The 26,526-nt window shown below is 59.2% G+C and overlaps 2 protein-coding genes across 6 annotated transcripts; one reads left to right on the forward strand and one right to left on the reverse strand.

The window, feature by feature from the left end:
* Nucleotides 1-365: 365 nt before the first annotated feature.
* On the reverse strand, nucleotides 366-6,159 carry ZNF511 (zinc finger protein 511). 3 transcript variants are annotated; one of them, XR_009559418.2, is made up of 8 exons: nucleotides 5,958-6,159; nucleotides 5,649-5,722; nucleotides 5,153-5,354; nucleotides 4,877-5,001; nucleotides 3,604-3,753; nucleotides 3,155-3,213; nucleotides 2,318-2,813; nucleotides 372-1,193 (listed from the first exon to the last, which is right to left on the reverse strand). XR_009559418.2 is itself a non-coding variant. In XM_030832167.3 (7 exons), the coding sequence occupies exons 1-7, from the start codon at nucleotides 6,108-6,110 to the stop codon at nucleotides 2,629-2,631; spliced, it is 948 nt and encodes a 315-aa protein (XP_030688027.2). In that variant the 5' UTR covers nucleotides 6,111-6,159; the 3' UTR covers nucleotides 366-2,628. The 3 variants fall into 3 exon arrangements, 2 of the variants coding, with proteins under 2 accessions (XP_030688027.2, XP_030688029.1); XM_030832167.3 differs by having other exon boundaries at nucleotides 366-2,813; XM_030832169.3 differs by lacking the exon at nucleotides 3,155-3,213 and having other exon boundaries at nucleotides 370-2,813.
* TUBGCP2 (tubulin gamma complex component 2) lies at nucleotides 6,127-25,667 on the forward strand. 3 transcript variants are annotated; one of them, XM_030832156.3, is made up of 19 exons: nucleotides 6,231-6,266; nucleotides 6,458-6,677; nucleotides 8,849-9,018; nucleotides 9,925-10,053; nucleotides 10,744-10,890; nucleotides 11,767-11,926; nucleotides 15,245-15,452; nucleotides 15,634-15,833; nucleotides 16,084-16,273; nucleotides 16,851-16,996; nucleotides 18,440-18,620; nucleotides 19,006-19,186; nucleotides 21,407-21,579; nucleotides 21,729-21,857; nucleotides 22,130-22,250; nucleotides 22,750-22,893; nucleotides 23,013-23,141; nucleotides 23,788-23,951; nucleotides 25,415-25,667. In XM_030832156.3, exons 3-19 carry the CDS (start codon nucleotides 8,869-8,871, stop codon nucleotides 25,548-25,550), a joined length of 2,688 nt encoding a protein of 895 aa, XP_030688016.1. In that variant the 5' UTR covers nucleotides 6,231-6,266; nucleotides 6,458-6,677; nucleotides 8,849-8,868; the 3' UTR covers nucleotides 25,551-25,667. The 3 variants fall into 3 exon arrangements, with proteins under 3 accessions (XP_030688018.1, XP_030688015.1, XP_030688016.1); XM_030832158.2 differs by lacking the exon at nucleotides 6,458-6,677 and having other exon boundaries at nucleotides 6,127-6,266; nucleotides 9,958-10,053; XM_030832155.3 differs by lacking the exon at nucleotides 6,458-6,677 and having other exon boundaries at nucleotides 6,132-6,266.
* Nucleotides 25,668-26,526: the final 859 nt, after the last annotated feature.

The following is a 26,526-nucleotide window of genomic DNA, read 5'->3' on the forward strand; positions in this document are numbered from 1 at the left end:
ATTGGTAAACTCCACTTCGTAGGTGGCTGCAGCGTTCAGCACCCCACTTACAACGTGTGAGAGCGTAAGCTGCGTGTCCCCCACCCCCTGCAACAGGCTGTGCCGTCAAACCTTTGGGCTTTTGTCAACTGCACGTGTAAGAAAGGGTCTGTGCATTTTTTTTTTTTTTTTTTTTTGCGGTACGCGGGCGTCTCACTGTTGTGGCCTCTCCTGTTGCGGAGCACAGGCTCCGGACGCGCAGGCTCAGCGGCCATGGCTCACGGGCCCAGCCGCTCCGCGGCATGTGGGATCTTCCCGGACCGGGACACGAACCTGTGTCCCCTGCATCGGCAGACGGACTCTCAACCACTGCGCCACCAGGGAAGCCGGGTCTGTGTATATTTATTTCTACTTCTCTGGCTATAAGTGAAATGAGGGGTCTGTTTCTGTTACTCAGATGTTCTGCTTTGGCTAAGGTTGTGTCAAGGCAACACAGAAAAGGCATTTGCAGAAAAGTGAACTGGGGATGAAAACTCATACCTAATAATTTTTTATTTTTATAAATTTATTTTATTTACTTATTTTTGGCTGCATTGGGTCTTCATTGTTGTGCGTGGGTTTCCTCTAGTTGCAGCGAGTGGGGGCTACTGTGTGTTGCGGTGCGCGGGCTTCTCATTGCGGTGGCTTCTCTTGTTGCGGAGCACGGGCTCTAGGCATGTGGGCTTCAGTAGTTGTGGCACACGGGCTCAGTAGCTGTGGCTCCCGGGCTCTAGAGCGCAGCCTCAGTAGTTGTGGCGCATGGGCTTAGCTGCACCGTGGCATGTGGGATCTTCCCAGGCCAGGGCTTGAACCCGTGTCCCCTGCATTGGCAGGCAGATTCTTAACCACTGTGCCACCAGGGAAGCCCATTTTTTGATTTTAAATTTTATTTTATTTTTTGGCTGTGTCGGGTCTTAGCTGCGGCATTTGGGGTCTTCACTGAGGCACGTGGGACCTTTCCGTTGAGGTGCAGAGGCTCTTCGTTGTGATGCGCAGGCTTTTCTCTGGTTGTAGTGTGGGGGTTATTTTTCCTCTCTACTTAAGGCACATGGGCTCCAGGGCGTGTGGGCTCCGTAGTTTGTGGTGCACAAGCTCAGTAGTTGTGGCATGTGGGCTTAGTTGCCCCGCAGCATGTGGGATCCTAGTTCCCCGACCAGGGATTGAACCCACATCCCCTGCATTGGAAGGCGGATTCTTTACCACTGGACCACTAGGGAAGTCCCTCTTTTTTTCCTAATAATTTATTTTAAAGTTAAAGTGGTCCTAGATCATAGCTCCCCAGTCACATGACAGAAGCAAATACTAATTTTTTCAGGAAGAACCCAGACATGTTAGAGAAACTCCAGAGGTAAAATTCCAAGAAATACAAACTCACAGCCAAAAATCACAGAATTCATCAGGAAACAAGGCACCATGAGTGAGTCAACAGAAAAAACTGACAGAAAAATCAGACCCACAGAGTCTTCAAACATTGATATTAGCAATCAGAGAACGTACAATAAGTTTAACATGTTAAAAAAGAAAAGAATGAGTTGAAAACGTGATAAACAAAAGTTATAAAGTCCAGCAAATTAGAAAAACAACATAGAACTTAAAGAATTGAAAATTGTAACTATGGAAATTAAACACTGAATGAGTTCAACAGCACATTTGATACAGCTGATCAGAAAATTAGTGAACTGAAAAGTGGATCTTAAGAAATTATCCAGAATGTAGCAAAGACAGATAAGGAACGGGAAATACGGAAGGGCTGTTAGAAGACGGAGGGCGTCTGACGTACATTTGGTTGGGGTTTTAGAAGGAGAAGGGACAGAGATTGGAGTAAAGACAATATTTGAAAAGATAAAATCCAGATTCAAAACATTCAACAATGAGCAGTAGGGCGATGAGTACCTTCCCCTGACATCTTAGTGGAACCACAACAGACAAAGAGGAGACAAGTAATCTTCCAAAGAACAACTTCAAACTGACACCCACCAGCCCCGACCCGTGTCTGCAGAGCTGTGCGCAGGGCTTGGCGGGGGCGGTCGCAGGCCGGCAACCGCTGCCGCCACCAGACTGGAGCCCAGAGTGGGAGCAGCCGGGCGAGATGGGCCGAGCGGGGCCTCGGGCGGGCACGGCAGCACCGGGCACCGCAGGGGGGCAGCTGGCTGGTGCGTCCCCACTCCCCAGGTCCAGCCCGGGGGGCCCTGATGTCATCAAATCGGAGCTAAGCCAGCTGCCGGCCTAGGTCTGCGCTCCGCCCTCCCCGGCCCGGGTCCCTCCCAGCTCCCCAGCCCCACCCGAGGCTTCTGCTCACCTTGCCAAGCGCGGGAGCGAGGACCACAGGCGTCTCCCTTGAAGCCCTGATGAGCTGCGCAAGCCAGTCACCCCCTCTGAGAAGCGGCCGCTGGAAACAAAGTCCTCACCAGTAACTGCTGCTGTCTCCCTCCCCCCAAAACAGAACGTCGACCAGAGACCGTTGACGATAACCATTTACTCCACGTGTTTCACAAGGACGTTGGGGGGCGGGGGCTGCTCCCCACACCCCAGTCACCGCACGAGGGGCCCTTCCCGGAATCCGCGGCTCCCCCACAGCTTCCCACATAGCCACCGGCCTCGTTCAGTCGGTCACAGGCCCGCGACATGGAGGGTGGCACGGGCCAGGGTTCTGGGGCCCCCGTGGCGGGGAGGAAAAGCCCGGCAACACCGCCACAGGGCCGCAGAGGAACCGCCGTTACTGGTGCTTATTTCTCTTCTTGGCCCTTTTAAATCCTCGTGAGGCACCTTGACCAAAACAGATGGTAGATGGTATCCTGAAATGAAAGACACCTTCACGCTAAACTGCTACGCTTTTGCTCACAAACAACCCAATTCATGCTGGCAGTCTCGTGGGCTCGCGGGGGTCTGATTCTTGCTCTGGACACTCCCTCTTCCCCCGTGAACCGTGCAGGGTGTCCGCTGGCTCTCACCCGGACTCTCCCCTCCCCGGCTGCAGCAGGCCAGCTGCTCCAAACCTGCTTCCGGTGGGAGACGCTCCCCGCCACTGACTACCTGCCGCCGACCACCTACTGCCAACCACCCACCCCGGAGAATGTGTCCGGGCTCCAGCTCAGGCTCCCTGTGACCCGCCCTCCAGGTGGCACCTGGGACTCACTCTCAGGCCAAATTCTGGGCAACTGTGCGAGGGCAGCTGAAGGACACGAGTTCATCTCCCTGTCGGTTTGAATTTATGGGCGATTTCTTCCATTTCTCCAACATTTACCCCCAAATTAGATTTGAAATCAACTTTATCCCCTACAAAAGCACAGTTAACACTAGAAACACAGCCTCGTAGGTTGTAACTCGAGCAATTACACCCTGGGTCTCTCCATCCCAGCTTAGGCCGTGGTCAAAGGGGCCAGTGCTTTGCAGTCCTGTGCTGCTGGGGCCCCAGGTCGTCCGAGGGCAGCAGGATGGTTGGCTTTCACCTCCCGCTGAAGCCAACGCTCCAACCCAGGGGCGGTTTCTCTCAGCGGGAACTGGGCCGGCCCAGAGTCAAACCCAGAATTCTCCAGGAGAAGCACAGATTCAGAACCTGCTTCAGAAAGGTGCCCGGGTACTGACCTGTGGCTGTAGGCCCGCCTCTCTCCCGCGGGTGCTGGTGGGGGCTCCACGTGTTCAGAGCAGACTTCCATGGCGTCGCCTTCCGACGGCACCCCGTCATCCCCCAGGGCTTCTGCCAACACCTGCTCAGCGGCACCGGGCATGACTGGGCTGGGGAAGACAGGTGGTGAGGACGCTCCCGGGTGTCAGTGCCTGCAGCCCCCGCTTCCCCCAGGACTGAATTCGCAAAGCTATTTTATGACTGTTTTATCAGAGAGTAATTTTCAGGCTACCAGAATGTGGAGAAGTGAATGTTCATATGACGTAAGCCATATTCTATGAATTTAGGGATGATGGTCACACTCCGTCTTTTAAAAATAGTATTTTTATGGTGTCACACGGTAAATGACTACCAACGGTACCAAACGTCTCTCCATTACAATTACTGAGAAATTTACTAAAAGCAACCATACAAAACTGAGCGTCTCCTTCTTAACACCAGTGTCTCAATCCAGCATCGTAGGGTTTTTCTCCTTCAAACGATTCCTTGGAAAGGAAGGAGCTACCTTATACTCAAGACCTTATAAAAATCTCCCATATTGAAGTCAGTTCTCCAGATTATTCTACTGTCAAAAGTAAAGTTCTGTCTGGGGACAACAACTTAGTCTGAAACGACTTCAATCAATGCAACTTTTAGATGGTGATGAAGCTTCACCTGAGGAAATCAGTTAATGAAAAGGCAAAGTAACGTAACACGCACTTACGGGCTACTCCCAGAGGTACTTCCCACAGTGCATTCTGAACAGTCACATGTAACACGTGGCTGTGCCGTCAAGTTTGTAAACACATACTGACGGGAAAAGGGAAAAACCGACGGCCCCACGTGAGGTGAGGGGCTCACGGCCTGGGACAAATTCCCCAAGGCCCACATGAGGATGGAAGGGAGGTGATGAGCGGGGTGGAGATGAAACGTGAATGTAGAGGGGCGTGGTGGTGTTCGTGCACGCCCGGCAGACCCCAAGATGGTACCCCAGCCACTCCCAGCACAGGCCCGGGGAAGGCAGGCTCTCCCCTTCCCGTCCTCCCTGCAGCCGGCGGGGCCACACACAGAACCACCCCATCTGCTTAACCCCTCTCGGTTAAGGACTCCCGATTTGTCAGGGCTTCTGTAACCTGCAGCTAAATGTAACGTTAGCGGCAGGGATGCTGAACGAGGGCATCTGCACCCTCAAAGTCTATGCACGCAAAGGCTTTCTAGGCTCGGGAGGCGGCTCCGCGGCGCACCGCCACGCACCCTCTGCTTTTCCTTGGTTTATCGAAGCGGAAGTCCGCAGGGTAGAGATGACGCATCACCAGGTGCTCCTTCCGGTCTCTGCTGGTTCTGAACTTCTCTGTGCAGCCCTCCACCAGGCACTGATACTGAAATGGAAACAGCATCACCCCACCCTGACCCCAGGGCTGCCCATCTCACCGCGCTCTGACCCCAGGCTCTGGCACCACGAGGCACACGGCTCAGGGACGAGCCCCCGTGATGCCTGCCCTTGGCCTCAGCGGGCGAGCCGTCACCCACCATGTCCTGCCGCTCGGCCAGAATCTGGAAGAGGGAGTCGTGCCACTCCAAGATGTGGGTGTCCAGCAGGTGTCCAGAAGGGAAGGCCCGCTTGCAGAAGGAGCAGACGTTTCTGTGCAGAGTGTGGTAGTGGTGCTCGTAATCCTCCAGGGCGTCGAACACCTGGCAGCAGCCGGCCACCTGACACGTGAACTCGGGTACCCTGGCAGAGGAACGCCTGGTGGGGATGCCATTCCACAGCGGACAGAACGTCGGGCTCCCTGTCACCACTCCCCTTTAAGTGGACTGATAAAGCTTCGGATTTTCTCTTGCAAGCCCAAATCCTACTTTCACAACAATTACATTTTTACAGACAAGCTAGGCGGTGGTGAGGCCAGACACACAGGCTTCCGTGGTGGTACAGGCAGAGTAGCGGGGCGGGCACCAGGGGCGGGGCGGGCAGAGGGAGGGGCCCGGAGAGGGCAAGAAGGGCCCCTTGCTGGGCCACAGCACTAACCTGGGCCTCTCGGGCGCCCCGCCCACCTGCGTGAGCACATCCTGGAGGTAGAGGTGCCGCTGCACGTCCCCTTCCTGCGGGAGACAGCGTCCTGGGTTCTGACCCGGCTCCACCCCGGGCCCCGCCCCTAGGACCCCGGCCCCACCCAGAGCCTCAGCCCCGCCCACCGGGAGTCTGCCCCCGCCCCACCCAGGCCCGGCCCACCCAGGCCCCGCCCCAAGCATTTCCCCCGCCCCATCCAAGCCCTGCCCCCAGGGCGCCGGCTCCGCCCCCACCCACAACCGCTCTCTCCTTCCTCGGGTCACGCACCTCAAAGAAGTCGTGCTCCCGTGGGAAGCGCACCGGGCGCGGCGCGAAGCGGAAGGGCGCGGTCCTGGCCGCGGGGTCCCGCTCCACGGGTAGAGGCTCGGCCGACCCGGGTGCCCCCGCCAGGCGTGCGTGCAGCGCGGGTGGCAGCTGCATCGCCCTGAGCGCCGGCGGCGCCACGGCCTGTCGGCCACCGTCCGCCAGCCGGCCGGGGCGGGGCCGGACGTGACGTAGAGCGCCACTTCCGCCGCCGGCGGGGCTGCCCTGCGGGCTTGACGGGCTTGGCGGGCTCGGGCCGGGCGCGCCCCTGCGGTGAGTCCCGGGGCGGCTTCTGTGCGGAGCTGGCCTCGCGCGTCCAGCCGATGGTTCGGGTCCCTTTCCCGGCCCCGAGCAGCACAGGCTCCTGGCTGTAGAGGCTCCCTCCCTCCCTCCTCCCTCCCGTCCTCGTTGCGATCACCCTCGGCCCCCCTCCCACACACCCCCGCCTTGTCTCCCACCTGAAGGGCTACCGCGGCCTCTGGACCATCCTTGTCTCCAGACCAGTCCGCAGACTGGAGCCCGAGTGGTCTTTGGGAAATTCGCGATTTGTTTTGCCGGTCCCGCGGCCCCACGGCAGCTCACCCTCAATCACCGGGGTCTGTGGGCCCGTTGGTGGCGACCAGTAGGGTGAAGCCCAAGGGAGCATTAAAAAGATCAGCTGAGCTGGGGAGGTGCTACCTGCAGGTGAGAGCCACAGATCTTGCAGGAATGGTTCCCCACATCCGCGTGGAACAGCAGGCTCCTTGTAGTATTAATCCTTGTGATGTGGAATGTCTGCACTTGTTTCTACCACAGATGTCAAGGTTCACGAAGATAGTTTCTAAATAAGCATTTACTTAAATGATCCTTCTGAAGAGCCCTGTCCACCCACTTGTGACTGGTGGAGAGATGGCAAATGCAGTGTCCATGCCGCCTAGGTGGCCAACGTGGTCCTCAGTCCAGCTGTTAGAGAACACCCCGCGGTCCTTGGAAACCTCGTAGAATGTGGGGAAAAGCAGTTGCCCTTGGAATGGAAGAGGCCATCAGTGGGAGAGCTCCGTGCTGTCTTTTCTGTTTGTAGTTCACAGTGCCTCATTCAGCCGCTCTGTGACTAATTAGAAGGTGATAGTTGAGGATGCTGGCAGTGGTTCAGTTCCAGTTTTCCATTTCTCGGGTAACAGCGGGTGTTTCCAGGTGGTTGGCCACGTGTAGCAATAGCGAAGTTTGTTTCTGCTTTTCTGATAACAACAGTGCAGGCCCTTAGGTGCTATATTTAATCTCCACAACAGCTTCGTGGGCAGGGTCTAGTACTCGCCCCTTTTCAGAGAAAGCTTACAGAGGACAGGCTCCTCGTCCAGGGCCCTACAGCCTGGAAGCACCAAGTCAGGGCTCAGGCTGCCTGGGATCCCGCAGCCCAGGCCCCGTGCCCATGACTGTGGTCACCGTGAGCGCCTCCTGGTGTAAAATGTGTGCATGCTGGCGAGTTCCACACCAGCTCACACTTAACTGTTCTGCTTTCGTGTTTGGAGACACCCTGCCTCTGGCCGCTATTTAACGTTTACGTAGGTGACTGTGATATTTGTATGTGGGGAACTGGTTTTCCATCACTCAGGATTAGAGTCTCTGGATGTAGAGGTACAAATTAATATCCACGTTGTGGGCGTGTGTGTCGAGCCTTCCCCACCTGCTGTTAACTCATGGCTTGTCTTCACTGGAGCTGTTGACACAGCCGTTCTAACCTTTTTAGGATCACAGCCTTTGAGAATCTGTTCAAAGACCCTTTCCTCAGAAAAATCACATACAGAAATGACTTTGCCTGTAATTTCCAAGTCTTTTGTTGTTCATGATCCCAAATTATGAACCCTGCGTAGCCGCATTGAAACGTTTATGTGAAGCGTGTAAAGTTTGCTCGTGTTTATTTGTTGAATCTATGCCTAATTGCCCATGTTTGTCTGTCTTACTCTTAATAATAATGGCTAATTGGACCAGTCATCAGTGGGAGAACAGAAGTCCCCCTGCAGGCCACTACTGTCCCTTTGGGGACATCTGCATAGAGGTCCCCTTGCAGGCTACCACTGTCTTCTTGATGGGATCTCATTTATGGTTTTGACCATAAATGAGATCCAGTGGGGAGACCCTAGAACATCTGATGGACAGGGCAGATTGAGCTGAAGGGGAAGCCCACCCAGCTCAAGTACATAGGAGATGTGTAGCAGTCTTAGCAAAGCCCAGCCTGGGCGAGAAAAGGCAGCATCCTGGTTACCAGAGTGCACAGAGAACACACAGCTGGAGGCAGCTGGAGCTGTAGGTGTGGACCTCACAGGGGGAGCCGCGAGGGGCGGTGGCTTAGGCCTGTGCAGAGCTCCCTGTATAGATCGGGGTCCCTGGAGGGCTGGGATCACTGTATCTGCACAGCTGGGACTAGAAAGTGCTGTCCGCCACCTGAGGGGAGCAGCTCCCTGCTGGCCCAGGGCCACGTGTGGTTGGGGTCACCCAGGAGGAATGGGGGCCCGGGCCTTAGGGCCACGTCCACTCTGTGTGCACGTGCCAGCCCCCCCGAGCTGAGGAGTGAGCCTGGAACCTGGCTGGAGCTGCTGGGGCTCAGCACTGATTCCCATGGGAGCTGCCCACTGAGACAGCGCCCAGTGAGAATGACAGACCCCAGCAGCGGGCGAGGAGGGCGAGTCTCCCCAGGAAGGGGCCCCACATGCTGGTCGGAGCAGGCTGTGGTGGTGTCTTCATGGGGAACCTTCAGGCCAGGATGGGCTCTGTGACAATTTGGCTTCTCAAAGACCTGACATTGGCCAATTCAATTGCTTTAAAACTTTTTAACTTATAGCCTCTTGATTTATAAATGGCTCTCCTCTTACCTTTAGGAGAACACAGAGCCAAAATCATGAGTGAATTTCGAATTCACCACGACGTCAATGAGCTGCTCAGCCTGCTGCGAGTGCACGGAGGGGACGGGGCCGAGGTCTACATCGACCTGCTGCAGAAGAATAGGACCCCGTATGTCACAACCACTGTGTCTGCACACAGCGCCAAAGTGAGTGCCTGTCCCCGGTGCTGCACTGGGCACAAAGTTCACCTTCTGACGAGCAGCCACAGCGGTGCCGGTACGCTGGCAGACAACACTGTCAGATGCTTCTCATGGGCCACGTTCTCTGCTCCGCTCTGCTTCCGTTGGTTTCTCCCCATCACCCGTTGCACAGATGAGTAAATGAAGGCTCGGGGAGAGTGTTGGACTGGCAGCCTGACCTGGGAACCCAGACTCCCAGCCACGCCCTCCCTGTGCCCCATAAGGAGGGAGGCCCAGATGGTCCTGATTTCTGTTCACATCGTGACACAGATTCTCCTATGGGTGAAAAAGGAAGCTCCTGGCGTTAGCCACAGTGAAATCCCTTCAAAGTGGATTTTTAAAAATTCAAATAATGTAAAATTCAAAGTTATAGGTTTTCAGTAAAAGACAATTTAGAAGTCTATTTTAAAAACACATTATGAGGCTTCATTTATTTTAACAGCTTAATGATGGCACAAGGATAATTCAGAAAACTTACTGAGCAGAATAGAGAGTTTAGGATACGTAGTTATGTCCAATTTATTTTAAGGGGAGCATTTTAATCAGTGAGAAAACGTAGCCCCTGAACGTGTGTGTAATAATGATTCCAGAGGGAAAAGAGTTAAGTGCATGGAAAGAATGCATATACACTATTAGGAAAAACATAGGTGGTTATGGTCTGACCTAAGGCTTAGGAAGTATAACGTGGAAGAAACCACAGAAGAGAATATGGGTGAGTTTAACAAAGCATCCTGATGAGTTTTCTTCGTTTTAGGTTAGAGACACGTGACTATTCCATCTGCCTAACTTCACTCTTCTTTTGGGTTTAGTTTTTGCAAGGCTTTTTAAAGTTCCTAGTTATCGTCTCTAAATCATTCTGTCTGTGGTTTTGAGGTTAAAATAGCAGAATTTTCTCGTACTCCTGAGGACTTTCTGAAGAAATATGATGAGCTGAAATCTAAGAACACGAGGAACCTTGACCCCCTGGTGTACCTGCTGTCGAAGCTCACAGAGGACAGGGAGGTGGGTGCCGGGCTCGGGGGTGGCTGTGTGAGGAGGAGAGCCTCTCTGCGTCTGCGGGGATGATGGACGGCTGTCCCGCCTGGCGGCCCCCCGTTAACCGCCCCGGCCTCACACCTGTAGCACTGAAGTGCGCGCCCCCGAACGGAAGCAACGTGGTGGAGATGAGCACAGCGCTAGCAGCGGCCTCTGGGGCAGAGGGCCTTTGACCTTCGTTGTCCAGGCCGTGCTCTTGTCTGTGCTAAACTGAGCCTGTGTTACCTGTGATACTGAGGGAAGTGCGTGCCATCTGAGGAGCCCCGGCCCAGGGCATCCAGGGCTGGTTGGCGCTTCCTTTCGCATCACGAGGCCCAGGGTCCGTTCAGCAGGGAAGCATGTGGCCGGGCGCGTGGTGGCCACCGCGCCGGGACAGATAAAGGGGCGTGGTCTCGAGCAGCAAGGGAGGCCGGTCTCGTGGAGAAAAGGCTGAGCCACTGGGAACAGGGTCTGGGATCCCGACCTGCCGTGATCTGGGGGCATGGCGCCTCGTGGCGGGCAGCGTCGGGAGAGCAGCCTGCCGCTCCAGGACGAGCGGGGCCCCTGCTCTCGGCCTCCGCGTGGAGGCTGCAGCTGGGGTCAGTGGGGCGGGGCGGCAGTGCCCGGCGGAGGGCCCGAGCGTGAGGCCCGCGTGACGCCGGGGCCGTGTGCTTCCAGACCCTGCAGTATTTACAGCAGAACGCCAAGGACAGAGCGGAGCTCGTGGCCGGCGCCCCCGCCGCAGCCTCCAGGATCTCCGTGCAGGAGCTGGAGGAGCTGAGGAAGCAGCTGGGCAGCGTGGCCACGGGCCCCACGTGGCAGCAGGTACCGTGTGGCAGAGGCGTCTGGGTGTGGATTCTGGCCCGGCAGGGGCCTGGCTCTGGGACACGAGCTCCGGGCCCCGGGCGGGGGGTTCTGACTCACCGGGGGTCAGCTCGTGCTGCCCGCCCATTCTGTAGGCTTGGCCGGTGCAGGTCCCGGCTCCCCTCATCGACGCCGGGCAATTGGTTTGAGGTGATGCTTTATCTCCCTCACCTGCCGCTCTTCTTGCCTTTGACTTTGTGTCCAGCCCTGGTCTCCTGCCGTCCTTCTGTGTTCCCACGGTCTTGCCTCTGGCTCTCGAGCCACTCAGAGCTGCCTCCTGAGGTCTGAGCTGCAGGCCGGTGTGGGTTGGGCATGTCCTGTGTCCCCACCTCATGTGGTCCTCCCACCACTGCCCCCTCCTCGACGCCCCCTCGCCCCCTGCCAGTGCTCTGAAAGCTGGGCACCCGTGGGGACCACGGCTCCCTGCCCGAGCCAGAGTGGCCATCTCCCTCTGTCCCTCAGCCCCGAGGGGCTCGGGTAGGGGCGCCCCTTATCCGGCCAACTCTCACTGGGCCTTCCTTTCACCTGGCAGCTCGGGCCTAGACCTCGTGCCACCGGGAAAAGCGGTGAGCTGTGCCCGGAGGTCCCGGGAGTGGGCCTGCTCCGTGCGAGAGCGCCAGCTTTACCTGTGGGCCCCGTGCAGTCCAGACCCTGATGAGGGGCTGGGCCCCGTCTGCCTTGTCCCCGGCCCCTTGCACTGCGATGGGCTCAGACACGTGTGTTTCCGTTCACACGTGTGCTCAGGGATCTGCTTTTTCGTACCGCGGATGTGTCGGTTTTAAGTGTTTGTACTGAAGGCGTGTCTTTCTTTTCTGTTTCTAAAAACCTCCCCACCAGTCTCTGGAACTCACGAGAAAGATGCTTCGAGACAAGCAGAACAAAAAAAACTTGGGCCAGCGCCTCCCTGTCTTCCCAGCGTGGGTGTATGAGAGGCCCATGCTGCTCGGGGACTTCCTGACGGGCTCAGGCGCGAGCATGGACGCGGCTGTGCCCATCGGTAGGTGACGCACCGACTTCTGACCGCAGGGGCCTCGCCGCGGCAGGGAGGGCTGAGCCCTGTGGAGACGGCGGGCCGGTGTTATGCCATCACCCGGGCCCTCTGCTGCCCTTGGCCACGCGGCAAGGAGCAGTGCCCGCCGGACACCGTCCTTCATGTTCCCATCCCCGGTCAGCAGTGGGTGGTGGTGTGCCAATGTCTGGGCTGGCTCTTGCCCGGCTTTCAGGAGCGCCTGCGTCCCGGGGCTCGGGCAGCCCTGGGACGGCAGGATCACCGGGTCGGCCTTCCCAACAGTGAGTCATGCCGCTGTAGATTCTGCTACACGGGTGACACGGCCTTGGCCACACCGGCCTATGTGTGTCGCATTCAGATGGACTGTGGGGCATCTGGGGACGTGGGTTTGACCACCGTCTTGCCTTCTGGCTCCCGGGGCACACGGGAAGCAGGGGCAGCAGGGAACACTCGGTGCTCACAGAGAGGCACCCGCAGAGCCCGCCTGGGGAGGGGAGTGTGGCCGCGCCCGCTCTGTGGCCATCAGAGGAGCTTGGGCCCCGGGGCCACGTCCAAGGGCGAGAAGCAGGGCAGGCGGGGGCCCCGGTGCTGCAGGCCTGGGGCCTGACATTCCCAGGGTCTGGCTGGGCAGGCAGATGAGACGCCTTGGGCTCCGCTGCACATGCGGCAGAATCTGGAGGACTTTGGAGTCTGTTCCCCGTGGTCGTGGCGTCTCCGTGTTGCGCGTGCAGGCTTGGACCAGTTAGAAGCCACGGAGGCTCCAGGCCCGCATGAGGCGCCTTCGGGAGAGGCTCGGCCAGAGCGGAGGCGGCCAGGCGCTGGCTCTCCAGGGCAGGACGCGCTTACGGTTTGGACGTGCAAGGTTTCCCGTGTAGGTTTCCTGTGTGGCTGCTCGCACACAGCAGCCACGGCGGGCGGGCCTCGCATGGGGGTGGCTCCGAGGCTGCCTTGAGTGACACCATTCCCGGGGAGAACTCTGTACGGATGGGCAGCCTGGCCCATGTCCCTTCTGCAGCCGCACCCCGTGGGCTCCGGAGGCGGGATTGACGCCCATCCCACAGGCCTCTTGTCACCCTACTGCCCTCTGTCACCCCCTGGCCCAGTGCCTCAGGCCCTGATGCAGCCTCCATGGCCCCCTGGCCCCGTCTATGCTCAGGTGCCTTGGCCTCCCCCTGGCAGAGCCTCACCCAGGAGGGACCTGCCTCCTCAGGTGATGTGCAGCGGCCCTGTGGGACACCCCCACCACCCGCGCGGTGTCCCCCCCACCAGCCGTCCCTAGTCGTCTTGCCGTCTGAGTCCCTGTTGAGGCAGGTCCCCCCCAACCCACTTGCCCGCCACCCACCCACAGCCGGGCTGACCCTCCTCGCGCCGGCCTGCAGCTCCGTGTGCGTGGCACCTCCCGCCCTCACGGGTCCTGCCCTGACCCAGGGCCTCGTCCCCAAGGTCACGAGCGCGGGCGTCTTCTAACCGCGCGTGCAGCTCCCGTGCAGCAGCCTCTGATGGGGCCCCGAGCCTCGGGCTCAGGTCTTGCGGACGCAGTCGCTTTTCTGGACGTTTGGGCAGCACAGGTGCTGTCCTGCGCCACAGACCCCCGGCCCCCAGGGACCCCTCCCCCCACCTCGTCTCGCATCCTCAGGCCGTGCTCCTGGGTCTCGCCAAATGTCCCCTTCCTGGGTGACCACATCAGTTTGAAGAAATCCGGCGTCCCCAGTGTGACCCCAGCTCTGTCCCTGGCGCTGCTCTCCTGAAGTCCGGGAGAATCTGTGTGTTGAGCGTGTCTACAACGGGCTCCAACCTTCCCCAGCGTCTCTTGCTCACTGTGTGGTGTTTGCGTCCCTCCCGCTGCGCCAGCCTGGCCCCAGCCCCACCTCCACCTGCCCTTTCAGCCCGAGGGCATTTGTCCATTCCCAACAGCTGGGGTCTCAGCATGTCCCACAGAACTTTCTGTCTCGTCCAGTGCATATACCGGCCACATGCAGCTGGTGGGCATTGGATGGCTGGCGTGGCTGAGAATTGAATTTTTGGTTTTCTTTAACTTGACCTTGGTGGCCAGTGGCCCTACACGAGGGTACAGACCTGAGCCCTGCCCTGCCCGGCCCCAGTGCTCGTCTCCGTGGTCCCAGAGCCGGCTTCGCGTGTCCGGCCTGTGCCCTGCACCCCAGTGAGTTGCGGAGACCCTGGCGGCTTGTGCGGCCTCCCATCCCAGCCCCTGCACTGTGTCCCTCAGAGCTAGGCCTCAAGCTGGCCGTGCCTCCCGAAGGTCCTGTACATAGTCTCTTGGTCCGGCTCACAATAATGCAGCCTGCGACACTCTGCTCTACCCGCTGGCGGGGAGAGGGGTTGGGGCCTGGGTGGCGTCTGCCCCGGGGCCTGCAGCCCGAGAGCCTCAGCCGGGCCTTGGCCAGGGAGATGCCAAGGTTGGCGGTAAGCAGTGCAGAGGTCAGCAGCCCTGCACTTGGGGGTCAGGCAGCCGGACCTGCCTCCCTCAGGGGTCCTGAGGTCGTAGTCGGACCTGCCAGAGCCGTGGAGGAAAACCACCTGAAGTTCAGGGGCGGCTCTGAGTCCAGAGTGATCCGTGTGCCTGGACAGGGGGCCACTGGCTCAGACCCATCCTGCTTCCACCGGCAGGTGTGCACCCGCGGATGTGCAAGGCCAGCGGGGCTTCTGTAAGCGTGGGCGTGTGGTGCGCCCCATCCCAAGCTGCCAGGCCCCGGTTCTGGGTGCCCTGGGGCTGACACAGGCGCCCAGAGGGCGCCAGCGTTCTCTTGGACACCTCTTTCCCGGTTCTGCCTCTGGCCTAGCAGTGTCGGGAGGGTGCCGAGGGCCATCTGGGCTGAGAACCAAGAAGTGGAGAGCCGCTGGGGCTGTGAGGCATTTGGGGGGCAGCCCTGGTCCGTGGCCTGTGACTGTCCTGAGTCCATCGGGGTCAAAGGGAACCATCTCTCACTGTGAGAGAGAAATCTTCAGCGTTTTAGAGCTTCAGAGGAAACCTTTTTCTCCCTGAGTGATGCAGGCTCACCCGGCTGTAGTGAGTGTCACGAGCGCGACACGTGTCAGAAGCTCTGTCGTTCCCGACTTCATCCTTTTGAGTGCACGCGGGTTATTTCCGTGTGGAGGGTTTTACTTGCTTTAAGGCTCCAATAGGCCCGTCCGGGCTGTGTAATCTCAGCCTGTGGTGCCCCGACGGGATCAGCTAAGCCGAGGGATCGCCTTGGCTTTCAGGTCCACCAGCGCTGGAGGGAGTCACCCAGGGGCGGCGGAGGGGGGTCTGGGGGAGGCGAGGCCAGCTGGCGTCTGTGCCCACAGGCACACTGCCCCTGGCCGCCCAGGAGGCAGCCGTCGTGGAGGACCTGCTGTACGTGCTGGTGGGTGTGGACGGCAGGTACGTCACCGCCCAGCCCCTCACGGGGAGGCAGAGCCGCACCTTCCTCGTGGACCCCAGCCTGGACCTGTCCATCCGGGAGCTGGTGAGCAGGGTCCTCCCGGCAGCCTCCAGCTACTCCACCGTGACCAGGTAGGCACCCAGCAAAGCGCGCTCAGCCCCTTGCGGGGACAGTTGCAGCCTCACTCCTGGGCCTGGAAGAGGGAGGGAGGCGTTGCCCACGGTGCCCTCTGGGGTTGGGGAAGAGGCTCCGACCATCCCTTCTGAGACACAGCTCTCACCCGCCCGGTGCTCTGGGCTGCTTTCCTTGCAGGTTCGTCGAGGAAAAGTCCTCCTTCGAGTACGGGCAGGTGAACCACGCCTTGGCGGCCGCCATGAGAACACTGGTAAAAGAGTACCTGATCCTGGTCACGCAGCTGGAGCAGCTGCAGAGGCAGGGCCTCCTGTCCCTGCAGAAGCTCTGGTTCCACATCCAGCCGGCCATGCGTACCGTGGACATCCTGGCTTCCCTGGGTGCGCGGGCCTGGCGGGAGGGACACCCTGGGCCAGGGCACTCGTCCTCCGATTCTTACTTTGTGAGGCGAAAGCCGCGCAGCTTTGTGTTTTATTAGTTTGTGGGAGGAAGACTCCGGGAGCTTCCAAAAACCACAGCTTTATAGTTGGAGTTTATCCCAAAAGGAAGGCCTGTCCCCTGAGGAGGGGCTCTAGCCCGTGGTGGCCCAGTGGCCCTCTCAGCACTGAGCGCCGTCCTCTCCCCCGGCAGCCACCTCGGTGGACAAAGGCGAGTGTGTCGGGGGGTCGACCCTGAGCCTCCTGCACGACCGCAGCTTCAGCTACACGGGCGACAGCCAGGCTCAGGAGCTGTGTCTGTACCTCACCACGGCCGCCAGCGTGCCCTACTTCGAGATCCTGGAGAAGTGGATCTACAGGGGCATCATCGACGACCCATACAGGTAGGGGCCGCGGAGGCAGCGGGGTGAGGTGGGGGCCTGCGGGCCCTTCTCAGCTGGCGCCACACTCAGCGCACAACGTGAAGCGCGTCAGCTCACGGAGGGTTCTATGCTGACGTGTATCTGTTGTACACGTCGGAACATTAAAAAAATGAGTCTGTTGTCTAGACATAATTTACTAACGACCCAGATGACAAAATCTAGCATGAGGGCCTGGCAAGGAAGCCCTTCCACGGTAAGCGTAGGTGGCGTCAGGGTGTCTGGCTCTGCTGGTGACAGGAACATGGGCCCCGATGGGAGTGTCGTCTTGTTGCCTGCGTTCGAGATGGAAGAACACGCGAGGTTCCCATGGGGGGGGCGGGTGGAGTAAAGTGGAGTCAGCGTCCTGTCCAACTCTGCAGACCTCAGTCCCCTCTGCGCCCGGTAATGAGCACCTCGCCCCATGGGCGTCAGTGGGTGTATCTTCACTCGCGGCTGAGAATGAAGGGCGGCGAGGCTGTCCGTGGCCCCCGTGGACTCCCGTTGTTTGCGGCGGCCTGTGTGGCAAGATCTGCCCGTCACCGGCGCCCATGCCTTTCAGCGAGTTCATGGTGGAGGAGCGAGAGCTGCGCAAGGAGAAGATCCAGGAGGACTACAACGACAGGTACTGGGAGCAGCGCTACACCGTGGTGCAGCGGCAGATCCCGTCCTTCCTGCAGAAGATGGCGGGCAAGGTGCTCAGCACAGGTGACCGTGGGGGCGGGGCCTGGCGGGCTGTCTCGTGTCCCCACCTGCCCAGGTTAGGCGCCCGCAGTGCCGGCGGCGCCCGGTGGACTCACTCTGTCCCCCACCCGAGCTGGACTTGCCGTCCTTTTGTGATTCTTAAAGCTCTGTGGCCACTGAAAGGAAGACTGTTTTCTGCTCCCAGCACTTCTGACTGCACGTGTGCGGGTTTCCGCACAACAGCCAGTTCTCCGCTCCCCGTGGACACCAGCTGGGTGACCCCCCTTTTAACTCAGTTCTGGCACTATGTGCCATGGTCAGTGCAGGCCCCACAGGGTCAGGGCTCCGTCCCTCGAGGCTGCCCCCACCAGGCGCCGGTCACAAGTGTCGGGTCCCCAGGCCACTGCACTCCATGCAGTGTGGCCATGAATCGGGTTCCCACCACCCCCTCCTCAGGTTCGATGTTTGCTGTGACAGCTCCCAGACTCAGGAAAACGCTTGACTTAACTAGATCGCTGGTCTGTTACAGAGGATGTTGTAAAGGATGCAGATGAGCAGCCCGATGAGGGGGTCCATGGGGCAGGTGTGGAAGGGTCCCGAGCACGGGAGAGTCTGTCCCCGTGGAGCTGGGGTGTGCCGGGCACCACCCTCCTGGCAGGTGGACACGTTCACCAGCCCAGAGCTCTCCAAACCCCTTCCCGCAGGGTTTCCCTGCAGGTTCTGGGACAGGGCACGGCTGATCGGCTCGCGGGCTGTTGGGAATTAACTCAGCCTCCAGCCCCTCCCCCCGCCCCAGATGTCAGGACGGGGCTGAGGGTTTCACTCTCCCATCATGTGGTTGGTTCCTCCGACCGCCAGCCCCCATCCTGAAGCTCTGTAGGGATGGCCAGGAGTCACCTTGCGAGTAAAACTCAGGTGTGGGTGAAAGGGGCTTGTGAACCACCAAATCCCAAGGGTTGTAGGAGCTCAGTGCCAGGAACCAAGAACAAAGACCAGAAGTATGTGTCTTATTTCTCAGTATCACAGGCTAGCACAGGAAAAGCAGTAAAGGACACGTGCCCCGCTGGGCTGGCAGGGTTTTTAGTCATCTCCTTGCGGTCAGGAACGTGACTGAGAGACACATGTGGGATGAGTTACCTGGAGACATGCTCCAGCCAGGGCCTCACACTTTGGTTCTGAGATCGGGGCTGGGAGGTGGTGTAGCGTCTGGTTCCCGTGAGGCTCTCTGAGGTTATTCCTGTGCCCTTGATGAGGCAAGTGCAGGTATGAAGTCACAGGAGGTTGCAGCCCTTTGTGGCGACAGCTGTGCTGCTCTGCTCTGGGCGAGGGGGTAGGGACTGTGCTCAACTGGTTGGTTCTCTTGCCTGCCTCTGGCCGGCACTGGGGCTGCGATGTCTGGGATTCAGGCCTGTGAGTTATCACGTATACAGCAAGCATGGTAATCTGACTGTTTCCATCCCTTTCCAGGAAAATATCTGAATGTGGTCAGAGAGTGTGGCCGTGACGTCACCTGCCCTGTGGCCAAAGAGGTCATCTACACGCTGAAGGAGCGCGCGTACGTGGAGCAGATCGAGAAGGCCTTCAGCTACGCCAGCAAGGTGCTGCTGGACTTCCTCACGGAGGAGAAGGAGCTCGTGGCCCGCCTGAGGTGCGCCCGCCCCCAGGGGCCGACAGAGGGCCGTGTGTGCCCATGTCCCCTCGTCTGCGGTGGCGCAGCTCCCTCCTTGCGGCCGCCAGCCCCCTCCTTGGCCCCCTGCCCTCCCAGGGACCTGTCTGCGGTCCCCAGTGCCTTTCTGGCAGCATGTCCTGCACAGTGCTGTGACCCCACTGTTCATTTCAGCACATTTGGAGCTGACCCCTGCTCCCCCCGTAAATGTATTTCTTGGCGTGGGCACCTGTGGACTCGGGGCACCTGTGGGCATGGGAACCTCCTCCCAGTCTCCGCCCAGCTCCCCCCATCACCCCTCGTAGGGAGCACTCTGCGGGTCTGGGCCATCCTCGTGTCCACGGCCTCTCACCTCTCCTGCCCGCAGGTCCATCAAGCGCTACTTCCTGATGGACCAGGGCGACTTTTTCGTTCACTTCATGGACCTCACGGAGGAGGAGCTGAAGAAGCCGGTGGACGACATCACGCCCACCCGTCTGGAGGCGCTGCTGGAACTGGCCCTGCGCATGAGCACCGCCAACACCGACCCCTTCAAAGACGACCTCAAGGTGAGCAGGCACCCCCCAGGGACCTTGGAGAGAGAAACAGCAGAAGCCAGCCCTTGAGGAGTGCTTTTCCTGCCTTGGTTGAAATGCTCACAGGGTTTTCCTTGGCTCTGTTAGGGACACGTCTCGGGGTCGTGGTATGTGAGCCTCTCCATGGGCTGCTGAACTGGGGGGTTGGGGTCTCTGGGGGACTCTGCATCCGTTTCTGGCAGGGATGTTGGCTTTAGTCTTCTGTAGCATCTCTGGCCTCGTACACTGATCTGGAAGGGTTCCCTCTTCCGGATTTCTGGAAGAGTTTCGAGAGGGTTGGTATCAGCTCTTCCTGGAGTGTTTGGTAGAATTCACCAGTGAAGCTTTCTTTGTTGTGAAGGTTCATTGTTTCTTCCATCTCCTCTCCGGTTACAGGTCTGTTCCAATTTTCTGTTTCTTCTTGAGTCAGTTTTGGTAGTTTGTGTGTGCTTAGGAATTTGTGTAGGAATTAGTTCTCATAATCCTGTTTATTTCTGTAAGGTTGACGGTAATGTCCCCACTTCCATTTCTGATTTTAGTAATATGAGTCTTCTCTCTTTTTTTTAGTTAAACATAACTAAAAGCTTATCAAGTTTGCTGATCTTTCAGAGAGCTAACTTGGTTTCATCCGTTTTCTCTGTTGTTTCTCTGTTCTGTGTTTTGTTTATTTTTTCTCTAATCTTCATTATCTTCCTCTTTCTGCTGACTTCGGGTTTAGTTTTCTGTTTTTCTAGTTTCTTAAGTTGTAAAGTTAGGTTGTTGACTTGAGATTGTTTTTTTTTTGCGGTGCGCGGGCCTCCCACTGCTGCGGCCTCTCCCGTTGCAGAGCACAGGCTCCGGACGCGCAGGCTCAGCGGCCACGGCTCACGGGCCCAGCCGCTCCGCAGCATGTGGGATCTTCTCAGACCGGGGCACGAACCCGTGTCCCCTGCCTCGGCAGGCGGACTCTCAACCACTGCGCCACCAGGGAAGCCCTAGATTGTTCTTTTTTAACGTGGGCATCTGCTGCTGTGAGTTTCTCTCTGAGCTCTGCTTTTACTGCATCCCATCAGTTTTGGTTATAGTGTTTTCATTTCCCTTGGTATCAAGATGTTTTTGAATTTCTCTTGTGATTCTTCCTTGACCCATTTGTTTTTAAGAGCATATTTTATTTTCACTATTTGTGAATTTTCTCAGTTTATCCTCTTACTGATTTCTAACTTCATCCTGTTGTAATCAGAGGGCGTGGCATGATATCAGTGTTGTTAACCTTACTAAGTCTTGCTTTGTGGCCTCACATGTGGTCTGTCCTGGGGAGTGTTCTGTGTGCACTAGCTGCTTGGGGCCGTGTCCCATGGGGGGCAGTCAGCTCACTGTGCTCACGTCCAGTCTCTGACCTGCCTGGTTGTTTCTGTTGCTGACAGCAGGGTGTCAGGCCTCCCACTGTCATCGTAGACCCTTCTCAGTTCTGGCAGCTCGCTCTTCATGTGTTTTGGGGTCTCTTGTGAGGTATAGGAGTGTTCTTGTAGGATAAGATCCGGGAAGTCAGATTCTTGGGTCAAAGCACACGGCCAGCGCTCCACTGGACTGACATCTCTGATGCTCAGTCCCCGGGCCTGGGCTGCCCGCTGAGTCGGCCGCGGCCCTGGTGGGAGGGAGCACAGCCATTCAGGGTCCACTTCTGCAGCAGGTGACGTGAGTTCTCATCTGTGGATTCCTGTTCATTCCTTCATCCTTCCTTGTTTGTCTTTCATTGTGGTTCTGTCATTCTCTATCCTCCCAGCTTCTTATCAGTTTACAGGAATTGTCCCACGTCTCTGGCACATAGGTGGCACCGTGTAAGGGTGTGAATGAGGCAGTGTGTGGACCACATTCCCAGCCCAGAACCGCTGTGCCGTCCTCACCACGTGCTCCCTCCGCCTGGCCTGTGCAGGTGGTGGAGAAGGGCTGAGTCTCGCGGGATTCAGGGTTTCTCACTTGCCCTTGTTTCTCCTTGATACCATCAGGGATGCTTCTAAAGTAATTTCTCTGTACCCTTCTTTTTTGCTTTGACTCAAAGCAGTTTTGTTTTTTAATTAAGGTGTATCAGTAGATGTTTGGTGTTTTAAGCCAGCCTCCCAGACTTAGAATCCATGTCTGGAGGAGATTCCTCGGCCCTGGACTCGCTTTTCCATTTCGTGATGTAGGGGCGGGGTGGGGTTGGGACCTGATGCTTTTTTGTTTCTCTTTCCCCAGATCGACCTGATGCCTCACGACCTCATCACCCAGCTTCTGCGTGTCCTCGCCATCGAGACCAAGCAGGAGAAGGCGATGGTCCACGCTGACCCCACCGAACTCACGCTGAGCGGCCTGGAGGCCTTCTCCTTCGACTACGTGGTGAAGTGGCCCCTGTCTCTGATCATTAACAGGTAAGCATCAGGCTCTCGCGCCTGCTTAGGCCACTGGGGGTTACTGGCTGCTCAGGTCACGCTCCACCCCGTGAGCCTCGCCTTTGACGTCTGGTGCCGGCAACAACCCCCAGGCGTCCGTCGGAATCCGCTTTGTTCCTTCTTCGCAGGAAAGCCCTGACCCGCTATCAGATGCTCTTCAGACACATGTTCTACTGCAAGCACGTGGAACGGCAGCTCTGCAACGTCTGGATCAGCAACAAGACTGCCAAGCAGTACTCCCTGCACTCGGCCAAGTGGTACGTCCTCCGGGGCTCCTGTGCAGCAGGGTGGTTCCTCTCCACACCCCGAAAACGGAGACCCAGGAGCTGGCCTGTGCAGCCTCCACGTCTCTGATGTTCCATGCTACCGTTAGACTGTGGGATGGTGGGGCGTGTCTGAGCCAGAGCCCTTCCTGGACCTCCGGCTCCTCCAGGGTTGGGAGCGCCTGCAGGCCCAGGGGTGCTCGGCACTTCGCGAGTGCTGGGGGCCCGCGGGCGCCCTGTGTATCTGACGCCTTCGCCTGGCGCAGGTTCGCAGGCGCTTTCACCCTGCGGCAGCGGATGCTCAACTTCGTCCAGAACATCCAGTACTACATGATGTTTGAGGTGCTGGAGCCGACCTGGCACGTCCTGGAGAAGAGCCTGAGATCTGTGAGTTTAGCCCGGCTGGTCACGACGCCTGGTCAGAGGTCAGGGAGGCGGAGGTGGGGCACGGACCCGACAGCTCCCCCGACGCCGCCAGAGCCGTGTTAGCAGTGGAGGGCAGGGCACGCAGGACCGCGTGGCCCAGGCTCAGGCTGCCAGAAGAGTGTGCAGTTCCTTCGGAGCCTCTGCTCTGGGTCAGCGCCCCATCCAGGCCCATCCCAGGGCCCCTGGGGGCCATCAGCCAAAAAGTTCATGTCACCCAATTCCAGGAGCAGAAAGTGCGAGCGGGCAGTGTTTCCTCCTTGTTTTCTGTCTTTAAAAACGAAAACCTTGGACCTTTCGGGGCACATTCAGTGTGTCCTTTTAGCGATATTTTGAAGTTTTCCCCCCAAAGACCACAGGATTGTTTAAAACATGGAAACAACACAGAGCGTACAAAGCAGCCCAGTCAGGGCCTCGGTGCGGCCGTCTCAGCAGAGCGGCTCTGACAGTGTCTCCCGCCCAGGCCTCCAACATCGATGACGTGCTGGCGCACCACACCAGCTTCCTGGACAGCTGCCTGAAGGACTGCATGCTGACCAACCCCGAACTGCTGCGTGTCTTCTCCAAGCTCATGTCCGTGTGCGTCATGTTCACCAACTGCATGCAGGTGCGCCCCGGGGCTCTGGGCGGCGGGCGCCAGCCCTGCAGACCGCCCCAGCCCCGCGGGGCTGCGCTCCCTCGGGGGGGGCTGCTCGCGGCTGATGCGCATTTCCCCCCGACCCCCAGAGGTTCACGCAGAGCATGAAGCTGGATAGCGAGCTGGGCCACCTGACACTGGAGCACGGCACGATGCGGGGGCCGCCCACGGAGGCCGAGCGGGCCGAGGAGCGTGCCCGCAAGGAGCTTGCCCGCAAGGTGGGTGGGTGGCCAAGCGGGCGTCCCCGAGGCCCTCCTCTGTCCCGCTGGGATTGGACACAGCATTAGGGTCACAGCGCTGCTACAGCCCGCCATTCCTGTCTTCCCTTTGGTTGACAAAAAGGCTCTTAAATGTCTGTTCCAAATACAAGCCGCGGAGAATCTCCCTTCCCGACTTCCCACAGTGAGGCTGCATCGTTCAGGGGGTGTGTGGTAAGCCCGAGCCATGGGGATACCCCGCAGGGGCCTGCGGTCACTGCGATTAAAGTCTGTCCGTAACCGGAAGGGCAGGTGGTTCCGTGTCCTGTAGGGTGGGGTGCGGCGGGGCAGGGTGAGCCCGGGCGGGCACTCCCAGGCCCCCCACTTGCTGAGCGGCGGTCAAGAGAAAACAGTGTCAGCTGGAAGATCTGAGCCACACGCGGAAACCCTGAGGTTCACGTCCTTCCTGGCTCCGTGTGGTGGGGCCGCAGGGCCGGCTGCCTGGAGCGTCTCTAGGTCCTGCCATCTCAGGGGTTTTCACAGTGCCTGACGTTTTACCTTTCTTCACGTGAAGAATTGCCGAGACACATTTTTCTATTTAAAAAAGAAGAGAGAAGGGGGTTGAGCTGCTGGCGGGCGGCCGAGTCACTACAGCCATGTCTTGCAGTGCCTGGCCGAGCACGTGGACGCTCCGCAGCTGGCCTCCAGCTTCGAGGCCACCATCAGTAAGTTCGATAAGAATTTCTCAGCCCACCTGCTCGACCTCCTGGCCCGGCTGAGCATCTACAGCACCAGCGACTGCGAGCATGGCATGGCCAGCGTCATCTCCAGGTGGGTGCACCGGCCCCCGCCGGCGCCCTGCCCCGCCATGCCCTCCCACCGGCGCACGCGCCCTCCCGCCACTCGGCGCAGGTGTGACTGAGGCCGCGTGTGTTCAGCCGAGGCTCCCTTGGCCTCCGTGTGCCGCCGCTGGCCGCTTGCTGGAGGAGTGGCCTCTGGGCGTTCACGTGTGCGGGTGTTCGTGTGCATGCTCACCTGCGTGCCCGTGTTGACTGGTATACGTCAGGCCGCCCCATCAGCCCTCTCCCCGTTTCTCTGTGTTCCGAGGGCCAGGCCTGGGTCAGCTGCACTGGCCGCTGTGCCCCAAGCCAGGACCCAGGACACTGGAAGGGCCCTTTGGCCCCAGCCGCGGGCCGTCGCACTGTCTCCAGGTGAGCAGTGAGGAGGCGCTGCCTTCCCGCTGGCGGCTGGTCAGGAGACCCCGGGGAACGCATGGAAGGTCAGGGCCGCGCTCGCCCAGCCTGTCGCGCCTCGAGGGCCACGTTGGTGCCCCCCTGGGGTCCACCTCCCGTGACCCCGGGAGCGGCGAGCGTGCAGGGCTGACGCGAGCAGGAGTCCGCGGAATCTGGGGGGCCGTGGGGAGGACCGTGCAGCGGCGAGGACGGGCGCGCGGGGCCCAAGGGCCGGTCGGTGGGGCCTGCGGACCTGGGGCTGGCGGTTTCCTGCTCCTCAGAGGGGGCGTGGTGGGCCTGCTCCCTTTGGGGGCGGGTTCAGGTGAGGAGGGGGCTGTCCCTGCCCTGGGAAGCCTCCTGTTGGGTAGCCTCCGGCTCAGCCAAACATTGGGCTGCCCTGTTCTGCCCACAGGCATTCCAACGTCCTGGGCTCCGGGGTTCGGAGACCCCCAATGTCCAGGGGCTGGAGACGTTTGTCTCACTTCACCCGTGTCTTTTTTTTTTTTTGTGGCTGCGTTGGGTCCTCGTTGCTGCGTGCGGGCTTTTTCTAGTTGCGGCGAGCAGGGGCTACTCTTCATCGTGGTGCGCGGGCTTCTCATCGCGGTGGCTTCTCTTGTTGTGGAGCACGGGCTCTAGGCACGCGGGCTTCAGTAGTTGTGGCACACGGGCTTCAGTAGTTGTGGCTCGCGGGCTCTAGACCGCAGGCTCAGTAGTTGTGGTGCACGGGCTCAGTAGTTGTGGCTCGCGGGCTCTAGAGCACAGGCTCAGTAGTTGTGGCACACGGGCTTAGTTGCTCCACGGCATGTGGGATCTTCCCAGGCCAGGGCTCAAACCCATGTCCCCTGCATTGGCAGGCGGATTCTTAACCACTGTGCCACCAGGGAAGCCCTCACCTGTGTCTTTAAGCTTTATTCTCAGTATCGCCTGGGTCCTGTATGTGTGTCCGAGTGCGCGTGTGCTGGAGACTTGAGTGCCTCCCATGCCCTTCACCGTGGGGTGGTAAGGGGATCGCCAGTGTGGCCACGGAGGCATCTGCAGGGACCCTGCCCACTTCCCTTGCAGGCTCGACTTCAACGGCTTCTACACAGAGCGGCTGGAGCGCCTGTCTGCAGAGAGGAGCCAGAAGGCGGCCCCCCCAGTGCCCAACCCGCGGGGGCCCCCAGCTCCAGCGCCCAGGGTCGCTGTCACTGCGCAGTGAGGCCAGCCGCTCCTGCCCCAGCTGAAGCCTCAGGTGGATGAGTTCAGAGGTTTCTCACCACATGTTTCCAGAACGCTTGTGCTGTGTGTGTCCTGTTTAAACATAAAGTTGAATTGTCTGCACTCAGCTCCTCTCGTTTCTTGGGGCTCGTGCACTCAGACCAGAGAGGGTCTGCTTGTCTGCGCGCTTTCCTGAAGCGAGCAGAGTCCCTTTAAAGAGTTTTTTGGTTTCAAGTCAGACAAAGTGAGAACACATGGCCTCTGAACAACATCAGGACAGTCACCAAGGTGCCAGGTGGGGGCGAGGTCTGGGCCTGATGTCCACACCTGTCCCTGTGAAGTGGGGCTGGGCTCCCTGGGGTCAGCAGGAACCCCTCACGGCAGGCAGGGCGTTGCTCCAGGCAGCAGGGGGCAGCACAGCCCCTTGTCCCGAGGCTGGAGCAGCTTGGGGGGTGAGTCACCGACACGCCCACTGAGGATGGAAGAGCTGCCTGGGGCGGCGGCTGAGGCTGTGGCCTCTGTCCTGTTAGGCCCAGCCTCGTCCGGCCCCTCCCGATGGGCAGTGGGTGGCACGGCCAGCCCCAGGTGTGGCCTGCGGTGAATACCTTTGTGCTGCTCTGCCCCCCTCCCAGCCACCCTACCCTTTCCCTGCAGAATTCCACGTGGGTCGTTTTCAAAATTCAGTTCGGACCGCCTGCTCCAGGTGTTCCCCGCCCACCCACCCCCACCCCGCTCTGGCAGATGAGGAAGGACGGGGTTCCCCTAGGGGCAGGGGTCGGGCAGCTCCCAACCCCGCTGTTGCCCTGCGGAGGGGGCACCCTGAGCTGGGGGCCTGGACTCAAGCCACAAACTGCTTCCTCTTCTAAGCTGCAGTGCGTGCGGGTGCACCCAAAATGCCACAGTCCGGGGTTCTGCAGCACAGGCTCTGAGCAGAGGCGCCCACTGGCCCTCCCACCTGGCCCGAGGCCCAGAAGCCC

Source organism: Globicephala melas, chromosome 16 (assembly GCF_963455315.2).
Source record: "Globicephala melas chromosome 16, mGloMel1.2, whole genome shotgun sequence".
NCBI classification, from domain to species: domain Eukaryota; kingdom Metazoa; phylum Chordata; class Mammalia; order Artiodactyla; family Delphinidae; genus Globicephala; species Globicephala melas.

Excerpts from the sequence above, each read along its gene's own strand:
- ZNF511 (XM_030832167.3), bottom strand. The coding sequence starts at position 6,110 with ATGCAGCTGCCACCCGCGCTGCACGCACGCCTGGCGGGGGCACCCGGG. Across the intron at positions 3,214-3,603 it reads AGGCGGGCCTACAGCCACAG|GGAGATGAACTCGTGTCCTT; the intron begins GTCAGTACCCGG and ends TCAAACCGACAG. Across the intron at positions 2,814-3,154 it reads GCCCAGAATTTGGCCTGAGA|GATACCATCTACCATCTGTT; the intron begins GTGAGTCCCAGG and ends CTTTCATTTCAG.
- TUBGCP2 (XM_030832155.3), top strand. The coding sequence starts at position 8,869 with ATGAGTGAATTTCGAATTCACCACGACGTCAATGAGCTGCTCAGCCTG. Across the intron at positions 10,891-11,766 it reads CGGGCCCCACGTGGCAGCAG|TCTCTGGAACTCACGAGAAA; the intron begins GTACCGTGTGGC and ends CCTCCCCACCAG. Across the intron at positions 22,894-23,012 it reads TGTTCACCAACTGCATGCAG|AGGTTCACGCAGAGCATGAA; the intron begins GTGCGCCCCGGG and ends CCCGACCCCCAG.